The 21,081-nt window shown below is 36.5% G+C and overlaps 1 protein-coding gene across 1 annotated transcript in view; it reads left to right on the top strand.

The window, feature by feature from the left end:
* The window catches only part of LOC135211509 (cingulin-like), a 359,586-nt gene that overhangs the window by 180,367 nt on the left and 158,138 nt on the right, over positions 1-21,081 (top strand). The window contains exons 5-7 of the mRNA XM_064244814.1: positions 17,015-17,141; positions 17,653-17,820; positions 18,721-18,817. Coding sequence (XP_064100884.1) covers positions 17,015-17,141; positions 17,653-17,820; positions 18,721-18,817 — 392 coding nt within the window. The remainder of the gene's footprint in view (positions 1-17,014; positions 17,142-17,652; positions 17,821-18,720; positions 18,818-21,081) is intronic.

Raw genomic sequence — 21,081 nt, 5'->3', positions numbered from 1 at the left:
GTCTTTTTATAAAGTCAGAAAGACAGCTGCTGAAACTCATGTTATTTTTTCACAGGATATAGGTATATATATATTTTTTAATAATACTTTGCTTTAGCTATAATATAGTAGATACGTTGATAGGGTGTACAAATTGGTGCAAGCTTTAGTGCTGATACTGCTATTGGGAATTGTTAACATTATTCTCTCTCTCTCTCTCTCTCTCTCTCTCTCTCTCTCTCTCTCTCTCTCTCTCTCTCTCTCTCTCTCTCTCTCAGAAACATGGGTCATTTGATGCCACATATTAGTACATTTTTTCCTTTGGAAACCTGTGCAGTATTGAACTATAAATTCTGATGCTTAGTATCTTAGCCATAAAAAGTTAGACTTTTTGTGAGGGTTAAAACAGTGACAAAAAATGCAAACAGTTTGTAATATCCACATTGATCAAGACATAGAGGATTAACTTCATGCGATGTTCATGGAAATCTGCCATAATTGCAAAAAAGAAAAAAACCGGGTATTATGATTGTATTTAATCCTTTCACCTGAGATTAGGAGATGAAAATAATTAAATCGGACATTAACTTCTCATTAATTGCCAGCATTTATCAGTATTATGGCCGGAATATTTAGCAGTCGGGTTTAGACGTCTGACTTATTGACGTGATTTTTCGCGCATGCCATTATCAGTATTAGCTCTTGATTAAGCGAGAGAGAGAGAGAGAGAGAGAGAGAGAGAGAGAGAGAGAGAGAGCATCATCAGCCTCTATATTACCTCTTGGTTATTATTATTTTATTATTGTTCCTAGGAGTATAATGTCGGCTACATCGGATTTGATTTTTTTTTAATAGATTTTTCTGATTTTCCAATTTTTTCGGGACGAAGATTAAATATAAGCTGCCCAAATAGTCATCAGGAAGGTTGTAGATACAGTCAGAAGTTTTGAATTTTAATTCATAAAGCATTTAGAACTTACAATATGGCGTTTACGTTTCATTCTCTTATCACAACGATGTCTGTGGATAGTTTGTATGCGTCCGGTATATAAAAATGTGGGTGTTGGCCAGCTGATCATCTTGTCTTTTATTGATCTTCTGTTCGTTGATAATTGTTTGAGTTGTGTGTCGAGAATTCTCCTTTGCAATCGTGTTGACCTCCTGACGGTTGGATGGGTATCTGAATAGCTTGATGCCCATGGTACCTCTTGTGAGGTGCTGTCGAATTCAGAATTCTTGTTGCCAGTGAGTGCGGTCTTTGGTAAAATGGGTTTGTGATTGCTCGTCATTGTGATAACGCGTCTACTGTAAGTTCTGTGATAATGCCCTAACCACGGTAGGATAATCCTTTAAGGTCCAATATCTATATAATAATCCCCACGGCTATAAGACGACACTCCAAATTCTATCTGTAACCATACTGTTGATTGTCAGACATCTTATGTTTAAAACTGATCTCGAAGAAAAGGGATCATCAGAAAAATAATTGATGTTCGCTATATACTGAATTCCCCTTAAGCAGGCTTTAATGTAAGCGGATATTGTCTCGGTATTCTATTATTATTATTATTATTATTATTATTATTATTATTATTATTATTATTATTATTATTATTATTATTATTATTAGGAAGGAGGCCTTCTCTGAGAGGCAGTAGCGTTGAATATTATAGCTGTTTCAACGGCATTTAATTTATATAGTCTTCTCAATTCTCCTTATTGTCTTCTCATGCTGATGAGAAAAAGATAAGAAAAAGAATTGAGAAGATTCTAAAAAAAAATTGAATGCCTTTGAAACAGTTATATTATTATTATTTTTTCTTTTTTTTTTGCTTTATCACAGTCCTCCAATTCGACTGGGTGGTATTTATAGTGTGGGGTTCCGGGTTTCATCCTGCCTCCTTAGGAGTCCATCACTTTTCCCACTATGTGCGCCGTTTCTATGATCACACACTTCTGCATGAGTCTTGGAGCTACTTCAGCCTCTAGTTTTTCCAGATTCTTTCTCAGGGATATTGGAATCGTGCCTAGTGTTCCTATGATTATGGGTACAATTTTATACTGGCATATCCCATACCCTTCTTATTTCTATTTACAAGTCTTGCTATTTATCCATGTTTTCCTTCTCTTTCTCTTCGACTCTGGTGTCCCATGGTACTGCGACATCAATGAGTGATACTTTCTTCTTGATTTTGTCAATCAACGTCACGTCTGGTCTATTTGCACGTATCACCCTATCTGTTCTGATACCATATTCCCAGAGGATCTCTGCCTGATTGTTTTCTAACACTCCTTCAGGTTGGTGCTCGTACCACTTATTACTGCAAGGTAGCTGATGTTTCTTGCACAGGCTCCAGTGGAGGGCTTTTGCCACTGAATCATGCCTCTTTTTGTACTGGTTCTTATGCAAGTGGCGGTCATTCGCTTGCTATGTGGTTTATGGTTTTATTTTTCGTATTGCACTTCCTACATATGAGAGAGATGTTATTTCCATCTATCATTCTTTGAACATATCTGGTTCTTAGGGCCTGATCTTGTGCCGCTGTTATCATTCCTTCAGTTTCCTTCTTGAGCTCTCCCCTCTGTAGCCATTGCCGTGTGTCATCGCTGGCTAGTTTAGTCTGTCTCATGTATTGTCCGTGCATTGGTTTGCTGTGCCATTCCTCTGTTCTGTTGTCATTCTCCTGTCTGTATATTTCTGGGTCTTCGCCTACTTTTATCAGTCCTTCTTCCCATGCACTCTTGAGCCACTCGTCTTCACTGGTTTTCAGATATTGCCCCAGTGCTCTGTTCTCGATGTTGACGCAGTCCTCTATACTAAGTAGTCCTCTTTATCCTTCCTTTCGTGTTATGTATAGTCTGTCCGTATTTGCTCTTGGGTGTAGTGCTTTGTGTATTGTCATATGTTTCCTATTATTATTATTATTATTATTATTATTATTATTATTATTATTATTATTATTATTATTATTATTATTATTATTATTATTTTAACAGGTCCGCTGTTTCAAAACTGTCGCAATAACAGGACTGATGAACTGGAAAAAAAAACCAGGCGGATTGAAAATATATTTATTGCATAATAAAAGAGAATAGATTACGCTATGGCGTATCTCCCACCCTTCACATCCGCTCGATTCCGAATTGGAGAGAACTTCATTCATGAATCTCGCCGGAATGTGGTCGTGACTGTGACTATTATTTGATAATTTGGCCCAATCTTCGTCAAAGTTAAAAATAAACCGGGATGACGCTCTTTTTCTTGTTTTCGGTGATGGTAGGCATTATGTAGGTCAAAGAAAGAAAGAAAGGGTCTGGTCATCCAGACGAGAAAATAGAGAGACGATGAGAAGGTAAAGAAAGATCAGGTGGAAATGAAGAGAAAAGAAAAGCGCCTCAGTGGCGTGGTCGGTATAATGTTGGCGTACCACCTCGGTTGCCGCGAGTTCGATTCTCGGGCATTCCACTGATGTGTGAGATATGTGTATTTCCGGTGATAGAAGTTCACTCTCGACGTGGTTCGGAAGTCATGTGAAGCCGTTGGTCCCGTTGCTGAATAACCACTGGTTCCACGCAACGTCAAAACACCATACAAACAAACAAAGCAGAGAAAAGAGTAACATGCATTCAATTTATTGTTATCTCTAAATCAGTCAGGGGAATATTGCTGGACAGTTAGTGCATTTGATGCCTATTTTATTTTATTTTACTAACAAAAATCGAACTCATGAAGTTTCGAAATTTGTTTTATTACAAATAAAAAAATCTTTATTTTATATTATTATAAAATTCAAACCAGGAAGTTTAGAATCTTATATTATTAAAAAAATCGAACTATGGAAGTTTCAAATTTTATTTTATTAAAAAAAACCTAACTCAGGAAGTTTCGACTGCTATCTTTTGGGGTAATCGCCCGTGAGGCCATGATCGCAAAACCCATCTGTAGGAAATAAAAGATTAAGTTTGACTGTGAAAAACTTACCCTGGTTTGTACAATCAATCCCGCCCTTTGGTATGGAACACGAAAATGACAGACTCCAAATAAGAGGAAGGTTGATGGATAATAATAATAATAATAAAGACGTCCGTTTCTTTCTCAGATCTCCATCTTTTTGTGGTAGCGTTGTAAATGCTCCTGCCTGCAAGAAGTGTTTGGTTGTTTTCGTGCTTGGTTTTACGACTGCCACTTTCTCTCTCTCTCTCTCTTCTCTCTCTCTCTCTCTCTCTCTCTCCTCTCTCGTAGTAGTAGTAGTCATCTTGCTTGGTGAGACGTTCCTGCGCGAAGTCAGATTAATCAACAGATATCACAAGTTTAACATAGGTGATAAGATTAGTGTGAAAATAGTAGGATAAATCGTCTTCTTAGTTAGTTTATCAAGTGAAATACTGTAAATCAGAACAAGATGGCAGTAAGTTCCAACTGCGGGAAAAAATGGCGAGATTTAGCTTGCTTGGCAGATTCGCAATACGATGAGGTAGCAGGAAGGGAACTGGCATTTCTCATCTATGAGATCAGCAACAGTCCTAACCAAAAAGATACAAAAGCATTCATAGATGTATTAGAAGGATACAATCCTTCAAACTGGAACAAATCAACTGAAAACATCTTGAAAATAATTGAAGAAGTTCCAAATAAAATCCAAGTGGTCAAGAGACTCATAAAGAAAATATACATAAACCAACATATTCCGACAAAGAAAATGAATAAGGTGAACCTTGTGAATATCCTAATTGATGCATTAGGAAAAAGAATGCCAAAAGCATGTAAACTGTGTAAGGTGTGGTATAGCATAGTTAATCCACAAAACCTAATCAGAAAATGTGCTGCATGCAACATTCCGACCCATCCACAGTGTGCTGAGGTAATGCAAGATATGAGAAAAGACACAAGAATTTTTTGCTCAACATGTCTACCATGGATAGACAATGTTATTAAATCAAGATTGAATGTACAAATAGTTGAGGATGAAGAAGAAGAAGAGGAGGAAGAGGAAGAAGAAGAAGAAGAGGAAAACGTAAGAGAAGTAAACAAAACTGAAATGACAGAAAAAGATAAGGAAAACAAAGAACAAGATAAAAGTATGGATGCAGAGATACTCATTGATACTACATATGAGGCTATAAAGCAGCATACCTACGAAGAAATAAATTACGATATGACAACAGAAAAGAAAATGCCGAAGAGGCTCTACCCAGATCTACACAATGACGGGAAAGAGGAAAAAATATACAAAAAAGACAAAGTCTGCAACCTTTTGAAAAGAGGAATTGCAGATTTTTGGAGAAAAATGTTACTACAAACATCCTAAGGTATGTCACAACTATGAAATATATGAAATGTGCATTACCTAGATGGCTATGAGGATGATTGCAGAGATCTACATCCAAAAATATGCAAAAACCTAAAAGAAGGAAAAGGATGTAAGTTCGACAAAAAATGTAAATATATGCACCCTGTAGCCATGAAAAATAATCAAATAAATAACCAATCAAGTAATAAAATCCAAAATAAGAAAGAAACAAATAAAGAGAGGAATGAAGAATATCAGGTAAAAGAAAAAAGCAAGCCATCAACGAGATATGCAGAGGTGTCAGCAAAAAATTTTCAATGCATCAGCTCCAAGATTCTACTCAAGAGATAATAACTGTTTTTATTATGCAAGAGGATATTGCAGATATGGAGAAAATTGCAGATTCAGACACAAAATGAATAATTATGATGAAGGAAGAACAAATATTATGGAAAAGTTGGATTTTTTAATGTCAGAATTTCTGGAAATGAAAAAAAGAACAACATACCAGAACAGGAAAGAGACATGGGAAAATCCTTATTATTACCAATATTAAATGAAGAAGAAAAACACGCAAACCATCATAGTGATGAATGCGCAGGGTTTAGTTACGAGTAACTCAAAAAGAAAAATAGAGTACTTAGAAGAACTAACCCAAATTGAAAAGAAAATAGATATAATGAATATAAGTGCAAACCTGGTATTCCCAAGAGACGGAATGATGATCAAATAAAAGGGTTCCAAACTTATAGATCAGATAGAAAAAATAGGAATCAAGGGGGAACCGCAATATATGGGAAAGACAAAAAACAAGAAAAAATATATGAGAAATATAGTAACTCAGAATGTGAACTAATAGCGGTAGAATTTGAATCTGAAAAATTAATGAACATAGTAATATATAGACCTCCTAATACTAAAGAGTTTGACTTAATAATAGAAAAATTGGATGATATATGTAGAAATCACAAGGACTGGACTATTCTCCTATCTGGAGACTTCAACTTTCCTTTCGTAGACTGGAAAGAACGAATAGGAGATTGTGGATGTACTTATACATATAAAAAAGAGAGTAATAGTAGTGCAGAAGATAAGAAGCAATTCGAAAAGCTATTAGATATGCTATAGAATACAACATTCAACAAATAAATCACCTGCCAACAAGAAAGGAAAATACTTTAGACCTAGTATTTGTGAACGAGATGAATTATGTTAAAGAAATAATAGTTTTTATAATGCGAGTATTTCAGACCATAATGTCATAGAATTAACAGTTCCATTCCAAAGCAAGTGAAAACAGAGATAAGCAAGAAATGAAAAAGTGGGAAGGATATGGAAAATACAACTTCTACAGTAAAAAAAATATAAAATGGTCAGAAATAAATGAAGAATTAAAAAAAGACTGGGATAACATTTTCGTAAGTGATGACATAAATGTAAATACAGAGATATTATATAAAATATTAGAGAAAATAGTGGTAAATATATACGAAGAAGAAAAATAAACATCAGTCATGCATACCAAGAGACAGAAGGATCTTGTTCCAGAAAATCAGAAAGTGGAAAAAAGATCTTGCAAAAGAAAAAAATGCATGGAAAGTTATAGAACTAAAAAGTAAGATAGAAAATGCATAACAAAAGATTATACAATCAAAAGAAAATGAAAAACGGGACTTGGAAGAAAAAACCCTATTAAATATCAAGCAAAATCCCAAACTATTATACTCATATGCGAAGAAGATGAATAAAAGAAGAATAGAAAATAGCCCCTCTAAGAAGTGAAGGAGATTAACGAATGAAAAAAAAGGAAATTGCAACATATTGGCAGAAAGATATAAGAGAGAATTCACCCCTAGAATTAATAATGAAGATAATGATATAGAAGTAAGGGATGAAAATAGTGAATATTTAGCTGACATAGATATTAATGAAGCTGATATTGTGCAGGCTATTAATGAAATTAAAAATGGAGCTGCTGCAGGGCCTGATGGAGTGCCTGCTATTTTGTTAAAGAAAGTAGTTCATTCTATCGCAAAGCCACTTGCAATATTATTAAGATAAAGTGTAGATACAGGCAAGATTTATGATGAGCACAAATTAGCATATATACCCCTACTTTCAAAAGTGGATCAAGACTAGTGGCAAGTAATTATAGGCCTGTGAGTCTAACATCACATATTATGAAAGTGTATGAAAGGGTAATGAAGAAAAATATTATGAAACATTTAATAAAAAAATAATTTGTTTAATAAAGGACAACATGGTTTCGTACCCGGAAAAAGTACACAAACCCAACTGTTAGTCCACCGTGAGAACATATTCAAAAATATGAAAAGCGGAAATGAAACAGATGTGGTTTATCTAGACTTTGCAAAAGCTTTTGACAAAGTAGACCATAATATATTAGCGAAGAAAATTAGAAAACACAATATCGTGGATAAAGTAGGAAGATGGTTAAAAGAATTTTTACACAACAGAAAACAGATAGTTATTGCAAACGACGAGAAATCGGATGAAGCCAAGGTAATATCCGGTGTGCCGCAAGGTACGGTGTTAGCTGCAATACTGTTTGTTATTATGATTGAAGACATAGACAGTAATGTTAAGGATTCGGTAGTGAGTAGTTTCGCAGATGACACAAGAATAAGTAGAGAAATTACTTGTGATGAAGATAGGAACGCTTTACAAAGAGACCTTAACAAAGTATATGATTGGGCAGAGGTAAATAGGATGGTATTTAACTCTGATAAATTTGAATCAATAAATTATGGAGACAGAGAAAGAAAGCTATATGCAAATAGGGGACCTAATAATGAGACAATCACAAATAAGGAAGTAGTTAAAGACCTTGGTGTGATGATGAATAGGAACATGTTATGCAATGATCAAATAGCAATTCTGTTGGCAAAATGTAAAGCAAAAATGGGAAGGGTGTTGTTACGGCACTTCAAAACAAGAAAAGCTGAACACATGATTAGTGCTTTATAAAACATATGTTCGTATCCACTTTGAATATTGCAATATGATATGGTACCCACACTATCAAAAGGATATTGCACAAATAGAGAGTGTACAAAGGTCCTTTACAGCTAGAATAGAAGAAGTTAAAGACCTTGACTACTGGGAAAGACTACAATCCTTAAAATTATATAGTCTAGAAAGAAGAGAACGCTACATGATAATTCAGGCATGGAAAAAGATAGAAGGAATAGCAGAAAATATCATGGAACTAAAAATATCAGAAAGAGCAAGCAGAGGTAGATTAATAGTGCCCAAAACTATACCGGGAAAAATAAGGAAAGCACACAGGACATTAATCCACTACGCACCAGCATCGATAATGCAGCGTCTATTCAATGCGTTGCCAGCCCATCTGAGGAATATATCAGGAGTGAGCGTAGATGTGTTTAAGAATAAGCTCGACAAATATCTAAACTGCATCCCAGACCATCCAAGATTGGAAGATGCAAAATATACCGGAAGATGTACTAGCAACTCTCTGGTAGACATTAGAGGTGCCTCACACTGAGGGACCTGGGGCAACCCGAACAAGATGTAAGGTCTGTAAGGTAAGGTGTATGAATTAGCCATGAATTTTACATGAGAATGGCTGTCCCATAATGAAAACTTAAATAGCCTCGTTCCTTACAGAAGTGACGAATTAAGAGGTAAATTGTGAATTATATAGTAGAAGATATAATAATATCGGTCATGCGTATCTTTTGCTAAGTTATATTCCCAGGGGAATATTTTTGTACGGAAACCCCGGTTTGTTAAATTGTTTTCCAAAATTTTATAATTGCTCTTGATAAATCAGTGTAGGTTTTGGCTTTAGTGACTCGGGTCTGCAGCCTTATTGATACATAGTAATTATAAAAATAAATTCGTATTTATCGTAGGTCAAGCTATAGATTAACCCACTTTTCCCAGCTGTGCCGCACCTGAGTGTTAGTAGGACCCGGCTTTTAATTACTGGCCGTGTATAATTGCGTGGTCGTAAATTGGGTGGAGATGTACAGGTCCTTCACTCTGACTTTAGAAATGACCTTTAATCGGTGCCTTGGTCGCGTTCGAGGTCCACGACAGAGAGAGAGAGAGAGAGAGAGAGAGAGAGAGAGAGAGAGAGAGAGAGAGAGAGAGAGAGAGTTTCTGATGTCACCCAGTTTCCCTGTTGTCAGAAATGGTTATGTCGAAAAAAATGTTGCGTCGAATCATTTTTTTTTAATAATTACCCCCCGGTCTTCTGTATAATTCCTTGCAGAGGGGGGTCATTTCCTGGGCGGAATGAGTGGGTCCCCCGCGTGTTTGAATGGCGATATCCTGTCGTGATTGGGGAGACATTGTGACGTCCAGAAGATTTTAAATGTTAAACGCGACAGGGCAACGAGACAGTTGCAGCAAACTCGCCAGAGACCGAGAACTATTTTGAGCTTGATTTGTATCGATCAGTCATCGTCGCTTGAAGATCTGAGGAGGATGTTACCTTTGATAGGTTTAGGAGTCCATACAACTTACTCCCGTAGGGGGGTAGTTCCGTCAGTGAACCTCATGCGGTGCACTGCAGGCATTACTTAAGGTTCTTTGCAGCGTGCCTTCGGCCCCTAGCTGCAACCCCTTTCGTTTCTTTTACTGTACCTCCTTTCATATTCTCTTTCTTCATCTTACTTTCCACCCTCTCCTAACACTTTATTCGTAGTGCAACTGCGAGGTTTTCTTCCTGTCACTCCTTTCAAACCTTTTACTGTCAGTTTCCATTTCAGCGCTGAATGACTTCATAGGTCCCAGTGCTTGGCCTTTGGCCTAAATTTTATATTCGACTCCTACAACTTTCGATTGTCTTCATTTCAGCATAACGACACCCTACTTACTCCTTTCGATTGCCACCCGTACAACGATAGATTGCTGGAACAAATTTCCAGTGCTGTCCTGACTTGCCTTTTGTATATACCTCGATTGCCAACTGTACACCTCTCGATGACCAGGGCTCCCGTGAAAGATTTATTCCTTGACCCGTTTTGAACTCCCACTCGTGTGCGTGGTTAGTTTGGTCTGGAATTACCTGACCTTCTGTAAAGTATAAGTCTTTTATTATAGTCATTTTTCCTTTGGTTTTTTGTTAATGTGCACTGCTTGTCCGTTTTACCATCGTGATGAGTTTTCCGCTTCTCCTAAATCACAGTTTTCCCATGTTATTAGTGACTGGGAATTCACTTTTGGGATTTTCAAGTGTAACAATACGTCTGGGGACAGAAAAGTCCCAGTGAAGACAAATCCTCTAATATACAAAGGGAAGGAGGTTCCACGATGTTTTGCCGTGAATAGATTAATGTTGAACCCAGAAAGTGAGGGTTATTCAACTTCGTAGCGACAGAAAAATGGAAGCTTAAAAAAAAAACGTGAGTGAATCATTGGAGCACTCACGTATTTAAGGACGGGCTAAAGCCGTATATGTATCAGTAAATAATATTAATAATAATAATAAAAAAGTTTAACAGGAAAAAGATGAGCAGAGCTGTGAAGTAATTTGTTTTGAATGCGTTTGTTAGTAATTATTTTGCAATAGATCCAGTCCAGAAGCCTTATTAATTAATTGAAGAACAAGTCATCCTTATGATAGAAAATTATGGAGAAGTACGCTGCGTATCACTGTGCATTTGTCTAGATGCCTGTGGTATGAAGTTTATTTTTGTTATTGTATATCGCATAGAGTATGTTTGTGCTAATATATACCATATATATTTGTGTCAACGATGGTTTATAGTAAAGTCCAACTCGCGTGCTCATTCTTGGCGTGGTAGTTAGATTATAGAAGTAAAACTGAAGCAAAACCGTTTACTGGAGACGAGGCATAGAAAGTAGAAAATGAATAGTGGATTTTCTGATGCGTAAGAAGAAGAAATGAAGTGGCCTGTCTAATAATCCCCTTAATCTCCAGTAACTTCCAAATCCGGAATCTATTCTCCTTTCGTGTTTCCTCATCCTGTGATCTCTCTCTTCTCTCTCTCTCTCTCAAGGACGCCGGTCTGTCATCAGCCCCCAAAAAAGTTACTTTAACGTCAATGCCACGTTTTCATTTTCGTTGCTAAAGCTTCCTGTTCGGTTGGAATCTGTTGTATACGTGCTCATCTTCACCGCTGAGAAGGGATTATTGGAAGGATCCTCAGCCTGGGTCGTGCTGCATGACCCGGGTAGAGGGTCTGGGACGAAAATGACCCCGTGGTTGATTGGGTCGAGACATGCTTTGTGTGCTAAAGAGACTCCTTTAGGTTCCTGTTGATTTTCTTGTGTGACCCAATTCCATATATAATATTACTTACTATACTACATATAATGGGCGTTATGTCTGTCCGTCCATTAGTCATTCAATCACGGCCAAACGGCTGGTGCGATGGGCAAGAAGCTTGGCAGAGTTATAGTGGGGACCCCTAAGATGGTTTATAATGGGGTTTCATCCTACCCCCTCCCCCCTCCCCCCTCCGAAGAGGGTGGGGTTGAGAAGGGATTCCCTGAAACGGAGCTGGTTCTGCCCGTGGACTTCGTTACTTAACGAATTTATCATACATAATAGTTAAAAACACTAGCTAGTCACTTATATGAAGCAGCAGATAAATATGCTTTTAATAAGGATTGGTAAATTGCTAGTAGTAATATTGTTAAAATGTGGGTTTAGGTGTCTGTGGGGTCTGCTACATACTTATGCTGATACCTTTGTTTGGGTGAAACACTAAATTGCAGGAATATGTCGTATGAAGATACTCGAGTGCCAGAATTGAGACGTGATTCTGTTAGATGACCTTAAGTTGTGAGATTAGGCGGAAATTAATGTTCCGTAAGGTGTTGTCCTTAGTCATTAGCTCTTCTGTATTTATGTATGGCGTAAACTTCGCCCCTTTTCGACTTCAACAGTAACCACCGAATTAATTTCAGCGAAACTTGGTCGAAGTTCAAATGCAGGACGCGCCCCATCAAAATGGAGGTGATTAAATGATGGTGGAAGTTGTATGGCGTCACAAAAACGTGGGTAAAATGTTCCTTATAAATTGTAGATGCAAGTTTGTTCAAATCACGGGCCCAGATAGCATTGTGGGGCTTTTCTATAAGTCCCTTTTGACCTTCTCCGCCTAATTACATTACAAATTATAGTTTCAATGGGTATTTTTATGATTAGTAGTATTGACAGTAGTAGCGCTGTCATTAGTAATAATACTGTATAATCTGCCAACATCTCTCACTCCAGACTCCGTTCCCAATGGCCTCTTTACTCTGTGGCTAAACTTTTACCTCCTTTTTCTTCCGTTTTATCTCTCCTTTTTCTTCCGTAACTCATCTAGTAATATTACTAGTTACTGGTAGTAACTCTTTCATTCTTTGTTATGATTGGCGCTGTTAGCCTCGTTTCATTAATGTTATTAGCAACAAATGACCTTTTCATTCGTAACATCGTGGCATCAGAAGCTCATTCCCCTCGCATTCATTCTCACTGTGAAAACGTGAACCCAGGCCCGTTATCTTGGTCTGGTTCCCTTTCATCCTCGCGGTTTTTTTTTTTCCCCATAATTTTTTTCCCCGGAGTGAAATTTGCTAATTTTCCTGGCAGTGATTTTCATATAATCTGACTGCGAGCGGATTGTTTATTGGCCTTATCCACGTGAGCTTCTTAGGAAACATCAGGGCGTGTTTGTCTGACGTCAATCCCGGGAAGTCATTTGGCCAAGGTCTTTTCTCTCTCTCTCTCTCTCTCTCTCTCTCTCTCTCTCTCTCTCTCTCTCTCATGCGTACATGCTTGCAAACTCACACGTTTGTTTTTCGTGTTAGGTGGTAGAAATCATTCTACCTTTATTCTGGTATTTGATTTGTTTGCATATAATATATATATATATATATATATATATATATATATATATATATATTCAGTAGGAGGATCCACAGTAATATTCTTGTTTATCAAGACGAGACATATTTGTAGAAATATTTACAATGCTGTCGTCTCGGTAAACAAGAATGGATCCTTCTGCTGATTACTTAGAAGCACGATACTGTGTTTTTATACTGCATATATATATATATATATATATATATATATATATATATATATATATATATACGTGTGTATATATATTATATATATATATATATATATATATATATATATATATATACACACACACACACACACCTCACGATGCGTGAATAAACAACACATGCGAAAGCTCCTGTAGCTACTGAACCTCTGCCCTTTCATTATCCTGTGATATTCACTCATATAATGAAGTCACGTGCATCTACTGTGATTTTATAAGCTTGTACACACACACACGCACACACACGCGCACACACACACACATATATAGATATATATATATATATATATATATAATATATATATGTGTGTGTGTGTGTGTGTGTGTGTGTGTGAATGTATGTATGTATGTATGTATGTATAAAGAAAGGTAGAGAAAGGGGGTTTGTGTGAACCAAGAAGAGAAATGTCTGCCGAAAGAGCGAGAGTTAAACATAGAAAAGAATTTTCTACAGGTAGACCTTATAGGTAAAGTCTGACCTTATAGGTGAAGTCTGGCCTTATAGGTAAAGTCTGACCTTATAGGTGAAGTCTGACCTTATAGGTAAAGTCTGGCCTTATAGGTGAAGTCTGACCTTATAGGTAAAGTCTGACCTTATAGGTGAAGTCTGACCTTATAGGTAAAGTCTGACCTTATAGGTAAAGTCTGTCAGCAAAGCAAGAGGTGAATAAAGCGGAGATCTCTGCCAGCAGAACTAGAGGTGAGCTGAGAAAGCCGAGTCTGTAAGCACCCCAATAATGAAACTGGGGAAAGATGCGTCTACAGGCAGAGCAGCAAGAGGTTAACCAAAGAAAGACTGTCTACTGATATGGTAGATAGCTGTCGTGGCATGCCGTTCAGATGTCAAGAGTTCGCACCTCCCCCAGGGCGACGAAAAATCACTGGCTCTGTACCATGATCAGTTACCGCTGCAGTGGGGGGTTAAAACCAACGTTCTTGGAAAGCTTGAATTTCAAGTCAAAAGGACCTGCACCCTTGTTCCATGGGAATAGGTTTCATAAACTGAAATAATGATAGTAACTAATACACACAGAGCAGGAATTGAACTGAGGTAAGAAAGTCTGCAGCAAAGAAAGAGTTAACTGATAAAAAAAAAAAAAAAAAAAAAAAGTCTACGGGCAGAGCAAGAAGTGAAATGAGAAAGGACTATTTCGTCACGCTACTTTTACTGCTCAAAAGCAAACAGTGGCGGTCCAAAGCAAAGCCACAGAAACCTATATGGATGTTATAAAGCAATTATGAAAAAAACTGAGTTTTGAGTTATTTTTTTATGACGTAAAGTAAAGGCATTCGATGGTAACTTTTCACGAATCTCTACATACGACAAAAACATTTAAAATAAACACGCATGTGCGCTGCACTAGAAGTTATGGAAATTCCTTGGTTCCTTATTATGTGCTACACCAGTAATTACAGAAATTAGGAATTTGTACACGTATAAAAATGGTGTTTGCATGAACACCGTAAAACTTAGTGATGATATGAAATTACTGGTTATGCAGATTATCAGTGACACAAACACAGATAAATATATATAAAACCAAATGATTTTTCTCGCAAGACATTATATGGACTGGATTATTTCCAGACCCCCAAATATATAACAAATACAGGCATTTATTTCCAGTTTAACCTGATTCGCAAGCAGAAACTAGTACTGTTTGAAAACGTAAAGTAAATAAATGAAATAAATGCAGAATTATTTTTCCTCATGTTACCTGTGACTCGGAGAGTTGATGGCGAATGTGTCAGGTGATGGGCAAGATACGTAGATCTAATTTGAAGTTCCCTTCAGTAAAAATGTCAGGCAACCGTACATCTGGAGCTCTCTCTCTCTTTTCTCTCTCTTTCTACGGCTTTCTCCTGAGATTCACTGTGTATTTGGTGCACAAAATCCTGACCAGTAACATTTGTTTTTGCTTGCCTTTGAAAATGTTCCTAAAGTGAGAGACAGCATTATCATTCGATTTGTTACAACTTTGTTACCGTGATTTCTTAAACAAAATTACAGTTTCCCCATTTTTCAAATATCTCTTAATAATGAACTTGGGACAACCTCCCTTCCCCCTTCCCCCTCTCCTCCTCCTCCTCCTCCTCCTCCTCCTCCTCCACTGAAGGAAATTCTTTAGTTGATATCTGGTGTTACTTGCTGAAGGTCACTGACCTTAAAGACAAAATTTGACGGAAAATTCTGGTAGAATTTGGCCATCTCCAATATCTTTTTGATTTCATTCTTTGACCAAGTCATCATTGTCAGATTGCACAAATAACACTATTCTTTGTTTTTGGATCCTACAGAATTGAAATTGAAATGCTGATAGATTTGACTTTTTTTTTCTTTTAATTTGCAGCCCTACCAAAATTTGACAGAAAATTCTGGTGAAACTTGATTTCCTCCTAATTCTTCCATGACTAAATCTTCATCGTCAAACTACATTGAGAACAATTTGACCCACTGAAAAGTTTTAAACTTTTCCTGAATGAGGCGACCTAAGAAAATTTGATGGAAAATTCGGGTCAAATTTGATATTCCCCAAATTATTTTTAGTTCATACTCAGCATGAATCTTCATCCTCAGAGTGCATAGATAACATCTGTCTTCACATTTGGTTAATAGAAGGCTGAAATTTAGAGAAAAATTTGACATTGTTTGTAAACAAACCTGTGAAAATTTGACGGAAATTTCTGGTAAAATTTGATGACCTCCGATTCCTTTTAATTTCATTCTGTGGTGACATCTTCGCCGCAGATTGCATAAATAAATCTTATTTCCATATTTTGAGCATAGAGAACTGAAATTGAAACCATGAAAAATGTGAAGTTTAAATCTCCAATATGCATACCAATGGAAATTTGGCTAGAATTTTAGTGGTTCAAGTGTAATAATTGCATTCTGTATGGGTACAGTCTCATCATTATCATTAATAAATAACCTATTTAGGACAAAGGTGCAATAAAAATGTTTTATTTACTTTTGAAAGCCAAGGCTAAAGAGGACTTTCATATGTAATTCTAGTTACATACTATATAAGTTTGTAATTGCAAATTAAACTGATAATTCCTCATTTATTTTTGCTGATACTTAATAACAGAAGAGATCTACCCAGATTTAGGTAAAACAGTATTTTGAATAATTGAAATAGTGATAGTAAATAAACTCACTGACAGATGAAAAGGGCCTTACCCAGGCAGACTAGAATTGAACTTGAAGTATATTGATCTGAGGAATTGAAAACTATCAGTTCCATGGCTTTTGCATGGCTGCAGTATTCATTTGAAAGAGAACATAGATGCCAGTTGGAAAATTTCTTACCAAAGCATACACTTATTGTATTGTTGCCTAATTCGAAATACCATTTTGAATTGTTTAGATTATTCATGATCAGTTGTGAATGAAAAGAAAATTATGACAGTGTAACTCCATAATTAATATGTAATGTCACTTTTTCAAAGTGAAAGTCTGGCAAATAAAAGTGGAATGATGAGTATGTACATTATCATTTTAGCCTCTTTAATGAGGAATTGTAATAACTAAATTACATTATCCTTTCCTTTTAGTACAGTATTAGCGTTTTTTACTTCACCATCAGTATGTGCACCTCGGGTAGAAAACTGTGATCTCGTCATTATTGTCAGCAGTTGTAGCAAGTTGTTTTTCTACAGAAATGTGATAATGCTTCAGCCAGTGTGGTGCCCTACCAGGAGGAGAATGGTCGCCTCCTGACCCAGCTCAACACTCTTCACATGGAGAACATCAATCTCAGGGAGCAGAATGAAAAGCACGCTAAAGGTACTTTACTCCCTTCTTATGCTCTTTTTGTTAGATTATGTTGACTTCATGCCAATATGGGACTCTTTATGCTCATAATTCTTAAAAATCGTTGACATATTTATTAGAGTGCACACTTGTTATGTCCCTTTGTGCACTGATGTCTGTATTTACAAAATATATTAATCATGCTTATTTTCTTCTTCATTTATTCATGAGCTGCAAGTTGACCATTTTCTGTAAAGCACATCAAAAGGAAGAGAGAGAGAGTTTACATTGCTTTTACCAGAGTAACTTGAGTGTTATAGTTTTTGTTATGGAATGACAATTCTTGAGATAATGGATTCTCTTGATTTGAAATAATGTCTTTCCCATACCATTTCCCTTTCATAAATTTTCCTCAAATTGATGCTTTCTTAACCAGTTTATTTTGCACATGATTGCCATATTCATTCATTATGAGTGCCATGATTTTTATTTAAGCTTAGTTTGTTTTGATGTTTTCACATGTGTGTTTCATTGTACATTTCAGAGCTGCATAATGCATTACAGAAGCTAGAGGAGGAGAATCAAGACCTTCGGTTTATAGTAGGAGAGTACCAAAGGAAGATAGAGGATCTGGAATCAGAGGCCAGGAAAAAGACAGAGAAAATCCTACAATTGCAGGAAAAGAATCTAAAAGCAGTTGTTAGTACTCCTGGTAAGTTGAATGACATTATTTTTTTTTAATGAACTGGATTTAATAGACTTTCCAATGATGATTCTAGTAAATGCATAAAGTAATGGCAATTTCTTCATTATTTATGTATTACATCGGTTTTTTCATCTCATATTCTATATTATATTTTGACTCATAGATGTTTGTAAAATCCCCATAGCTGTGCCACATTCTCGTCCTGCAAATGTAAATTTAAGAAATTCTGTATGGCTACTCATACATAGAATACATGCTTGGTCATTTGTGTTAGGTGAGTGAATTCAAAAAATTCCTAATGTCTATGATGCATTAAAACTTTTTATACTGTATTTACATACACTGTCATTTATCATCCTAGTCATTTCAAGATAAGTAATTTCCAACAACAGTTTTTCATAAATAATAGGAAATAGGACTAAAAGTCGATTTGCCTCGTTTTGCTCAAGTTTATGTTAATCACCATCATTATAAGATTCTTTATTGGTTGTTCATAAGGTGCTTAAGATCATTTTTTGGCAAATTATTTTGGTTATTCTGTACATAAGTGTGAGAGAGAATATATGTTTTTGATAAAAACTGTTCAAAAATGTTGAAATATTGAAAGATTTTATATTTCTATGTGATGATATTATTCATGACATTGTGAGGTGTTTATAAAGGTAATTCTTTAATGCAGTTAATTCAAATTAGACGATTTACTTTTATGTATGAACGTATGTATTTATGTGTGTGTTTTAGTATTCTGTAATATGGTGAGGTTTGACAGTGAAGTTATATCTGTTAGTCAGTAAGTAACAATGACATCCATTGAAGATTTTAATTCTCGCCCTCCTGCTAGTAAAACAATGTAGAATCTTCTTACCATAATTTTGCTTTGTTTCTATTGTCTTGCTTTGTTTGTAGGTGGCCAGAAGAAGCAGATACCTTTCCATCGCCAGCGTTTAGAAATCACATCTCATCTTCCAGAGAAAATCATGTCTTCCTGTAACAAGTGTTCAAAGTAAGGATATATGAACATTGAGTTTACATCATTATATGGAGTTTGATGTTATCTGCAATGTACTGTCTGCCTGTGGCCTTTCCTTGGAATATGAAATGTATCACTGTCTTGGGGGAAAAAATGAAAGGAATCAGGTGAGGTACATGCAAGCAGCAAGAGAATTCAGAGGTTTATTGTTTCTGACACAAGAGACTGATCTTCACAAAGCTTTGGTATATGTTACCTGGTGTAATTAGAGATTTTCTTTGCTTTTTCTAAAGAAATGGTACACTGATAAGAGACCATAAGACAACCTTGTAATAGAGGGAAAGAGTAGAATTGAGGTAAGTAATTAGACACACCACACCAGACAGTATATTGTATAGTTTTTTTAACCAGGATAAAGAAAAGCTATGTATTTGAAGCAGAGAAAAGGGATTTTGACGAAGGAAAAATCTATTTCTGGGTGATTGGCTCGTGTCGCCCTATGAAAGGATCCTTAATATCATGCTTTCTAGGTAAAATTAATCTAAAATTACCAGAGAAAAACAAAATTAAGAAAATGTCAGTAAAACTGACTCGCTCACTCTTAAAAAGAAGTGTCGGTATGGCAAAGGGGCGAGTGGGAACACTACCACGAGACATTCACCAATTAGACCTTCCAATCAGAATCCCCACAAAAGAGAGCTGATACCAACGGGCGATGCGGCCGCTACTACTACTACTAGAGGACGCCACGGACAGCAGCGCCCCTAGCGGTCATCCTTAATCTAAGAACATCTTGTCCTGCAGGGGGGAGGGCAATCAATACAGGGTGGGTTTCATAGGGCGACACGAGCCAATCACCCAGAAATAGATTTTTCCTTCGTCAAAATCCCTTTTCTGGGCTCAGCTCGTGTCGGCCTATGAAAGAGTACCAGAGAAACAGACAAGATGGGAAAAAAGGACAAATGAAAAGCAGTTGTAAAATGAGGGATATAATATAAGTAAATCAATTACAGCATATAACTAAGTACTTAAGTCTAACTTATTCTAAACAGTAACATAAAAGAAAGTTAGTAATGTAAAGTACTTAAAATTACAATAAACACAGTAAATTATAATAATGCAGTGTAATTTTAACAAAATAGATTTACTTAGATAACTTATTTACAAAATATACAAACACATTGTGTCCTACCCTAGCATAAAAATAAGGGTAGGTACACTGAAGTACATTATCAGTACAAGGTGTGGATGTCCCTAGCAAAAAATAAGGGACAATCCACTAATATGATTTCAGCGGCTAAGGCTAGGATATCCGAGTAGCATGGCGATAGGGTGAGGCATGTTGGATGAGGTAGGTAGAAAGGAGACCTGGATCTGTACTACAACTACTATACAGTATCAGGAGAAACAATGTTTCCCGCTGCTACTGCTGAAAATTTTAAAGATTCCAAGGACTTTAGATAATGACGTTTAAAGACTGTCGGAGATTTCCATCCAGTATACTTTTTAAGATCCTCAAAGTTCATATGTTGAAAGTAATTAATTGAGGTGGCTACTCCCCTGATGTCATGTGCTTTTGGAAATGAATCAGGATTGGCTTGTTTAATGAAGTAAAGGATTTGTTGTCTAATACCTTTTACTGACAAAGTACCACCTTTCTCTCTCATGAGAGGACCTGAGGATCTTGAGGATGTACGAGATAGAAAGGCTCTTAAGGTTGATACTGGGCAAAGAGAAGGGTCTTGCGGAAGTGGGATGACTTTCCAAGGGGCCCACCTTACAAGAGGATCCTCATTTTTAGCCAAAAAACTACGATCCGGAGCAAGCAGAACTTCTCCTGAGGGGAGGAATTTTACATGACCCGCATCTCTGGATAGAGCCGACAGTTCTGAAATTCTAGCTCCTGAAGCTAGGCTTAATAAGAATAATGTCTTTCTAAGAAGCATTATGAATGTACAGGACGAGTTGTCAGTATCTGAAGCTAGTTTGAGGACATCATTTAAGAACCATGAAACTGCAGTAGGCCTTTGAGAAGGTCTAAGTCTAGCACAGGCTTTAGGAATAGACGTGAAATAAGATTCAGTCAGATCTATCTGAAAACCTAACTGAAAGATCTTCTTCAAAGCCGATTTATGAGTAGTAATAGTGCTAGCTGCTAAACCTTTTTCAAACAGGGATCTGAAAAAGGATATAGCTAGATTAACTGTCATGGTTGTAGTGTTTGATTCTTTCAGGAAGGATGCTAATTTTTTAACAGCTGAGTCATATTGTCTAATAGTTGACTCTCTCTTATCTGA

The sequence above is a fragment of the Macrobrachium nipponense genome, chromosome 4, assembly GCF_015104395.2.
Source record: "Macrobrachium nipponense isolate FS-2020 chromosome 4, ASM1510439v2, whole genome shotgun sequence".
Lineage (NCBI taxonomy): Eukaryota > Metazoa > Arthropoda > Malacostraca > Decapoda > Palaemonidae > Macrobrachium > Macrobrachium nipponense.
The sequence above is the reverse complement of the archived record's forward strand: the minus strand, read 5'-3'. Positions and strand labels throughout refer to the sequence as shown.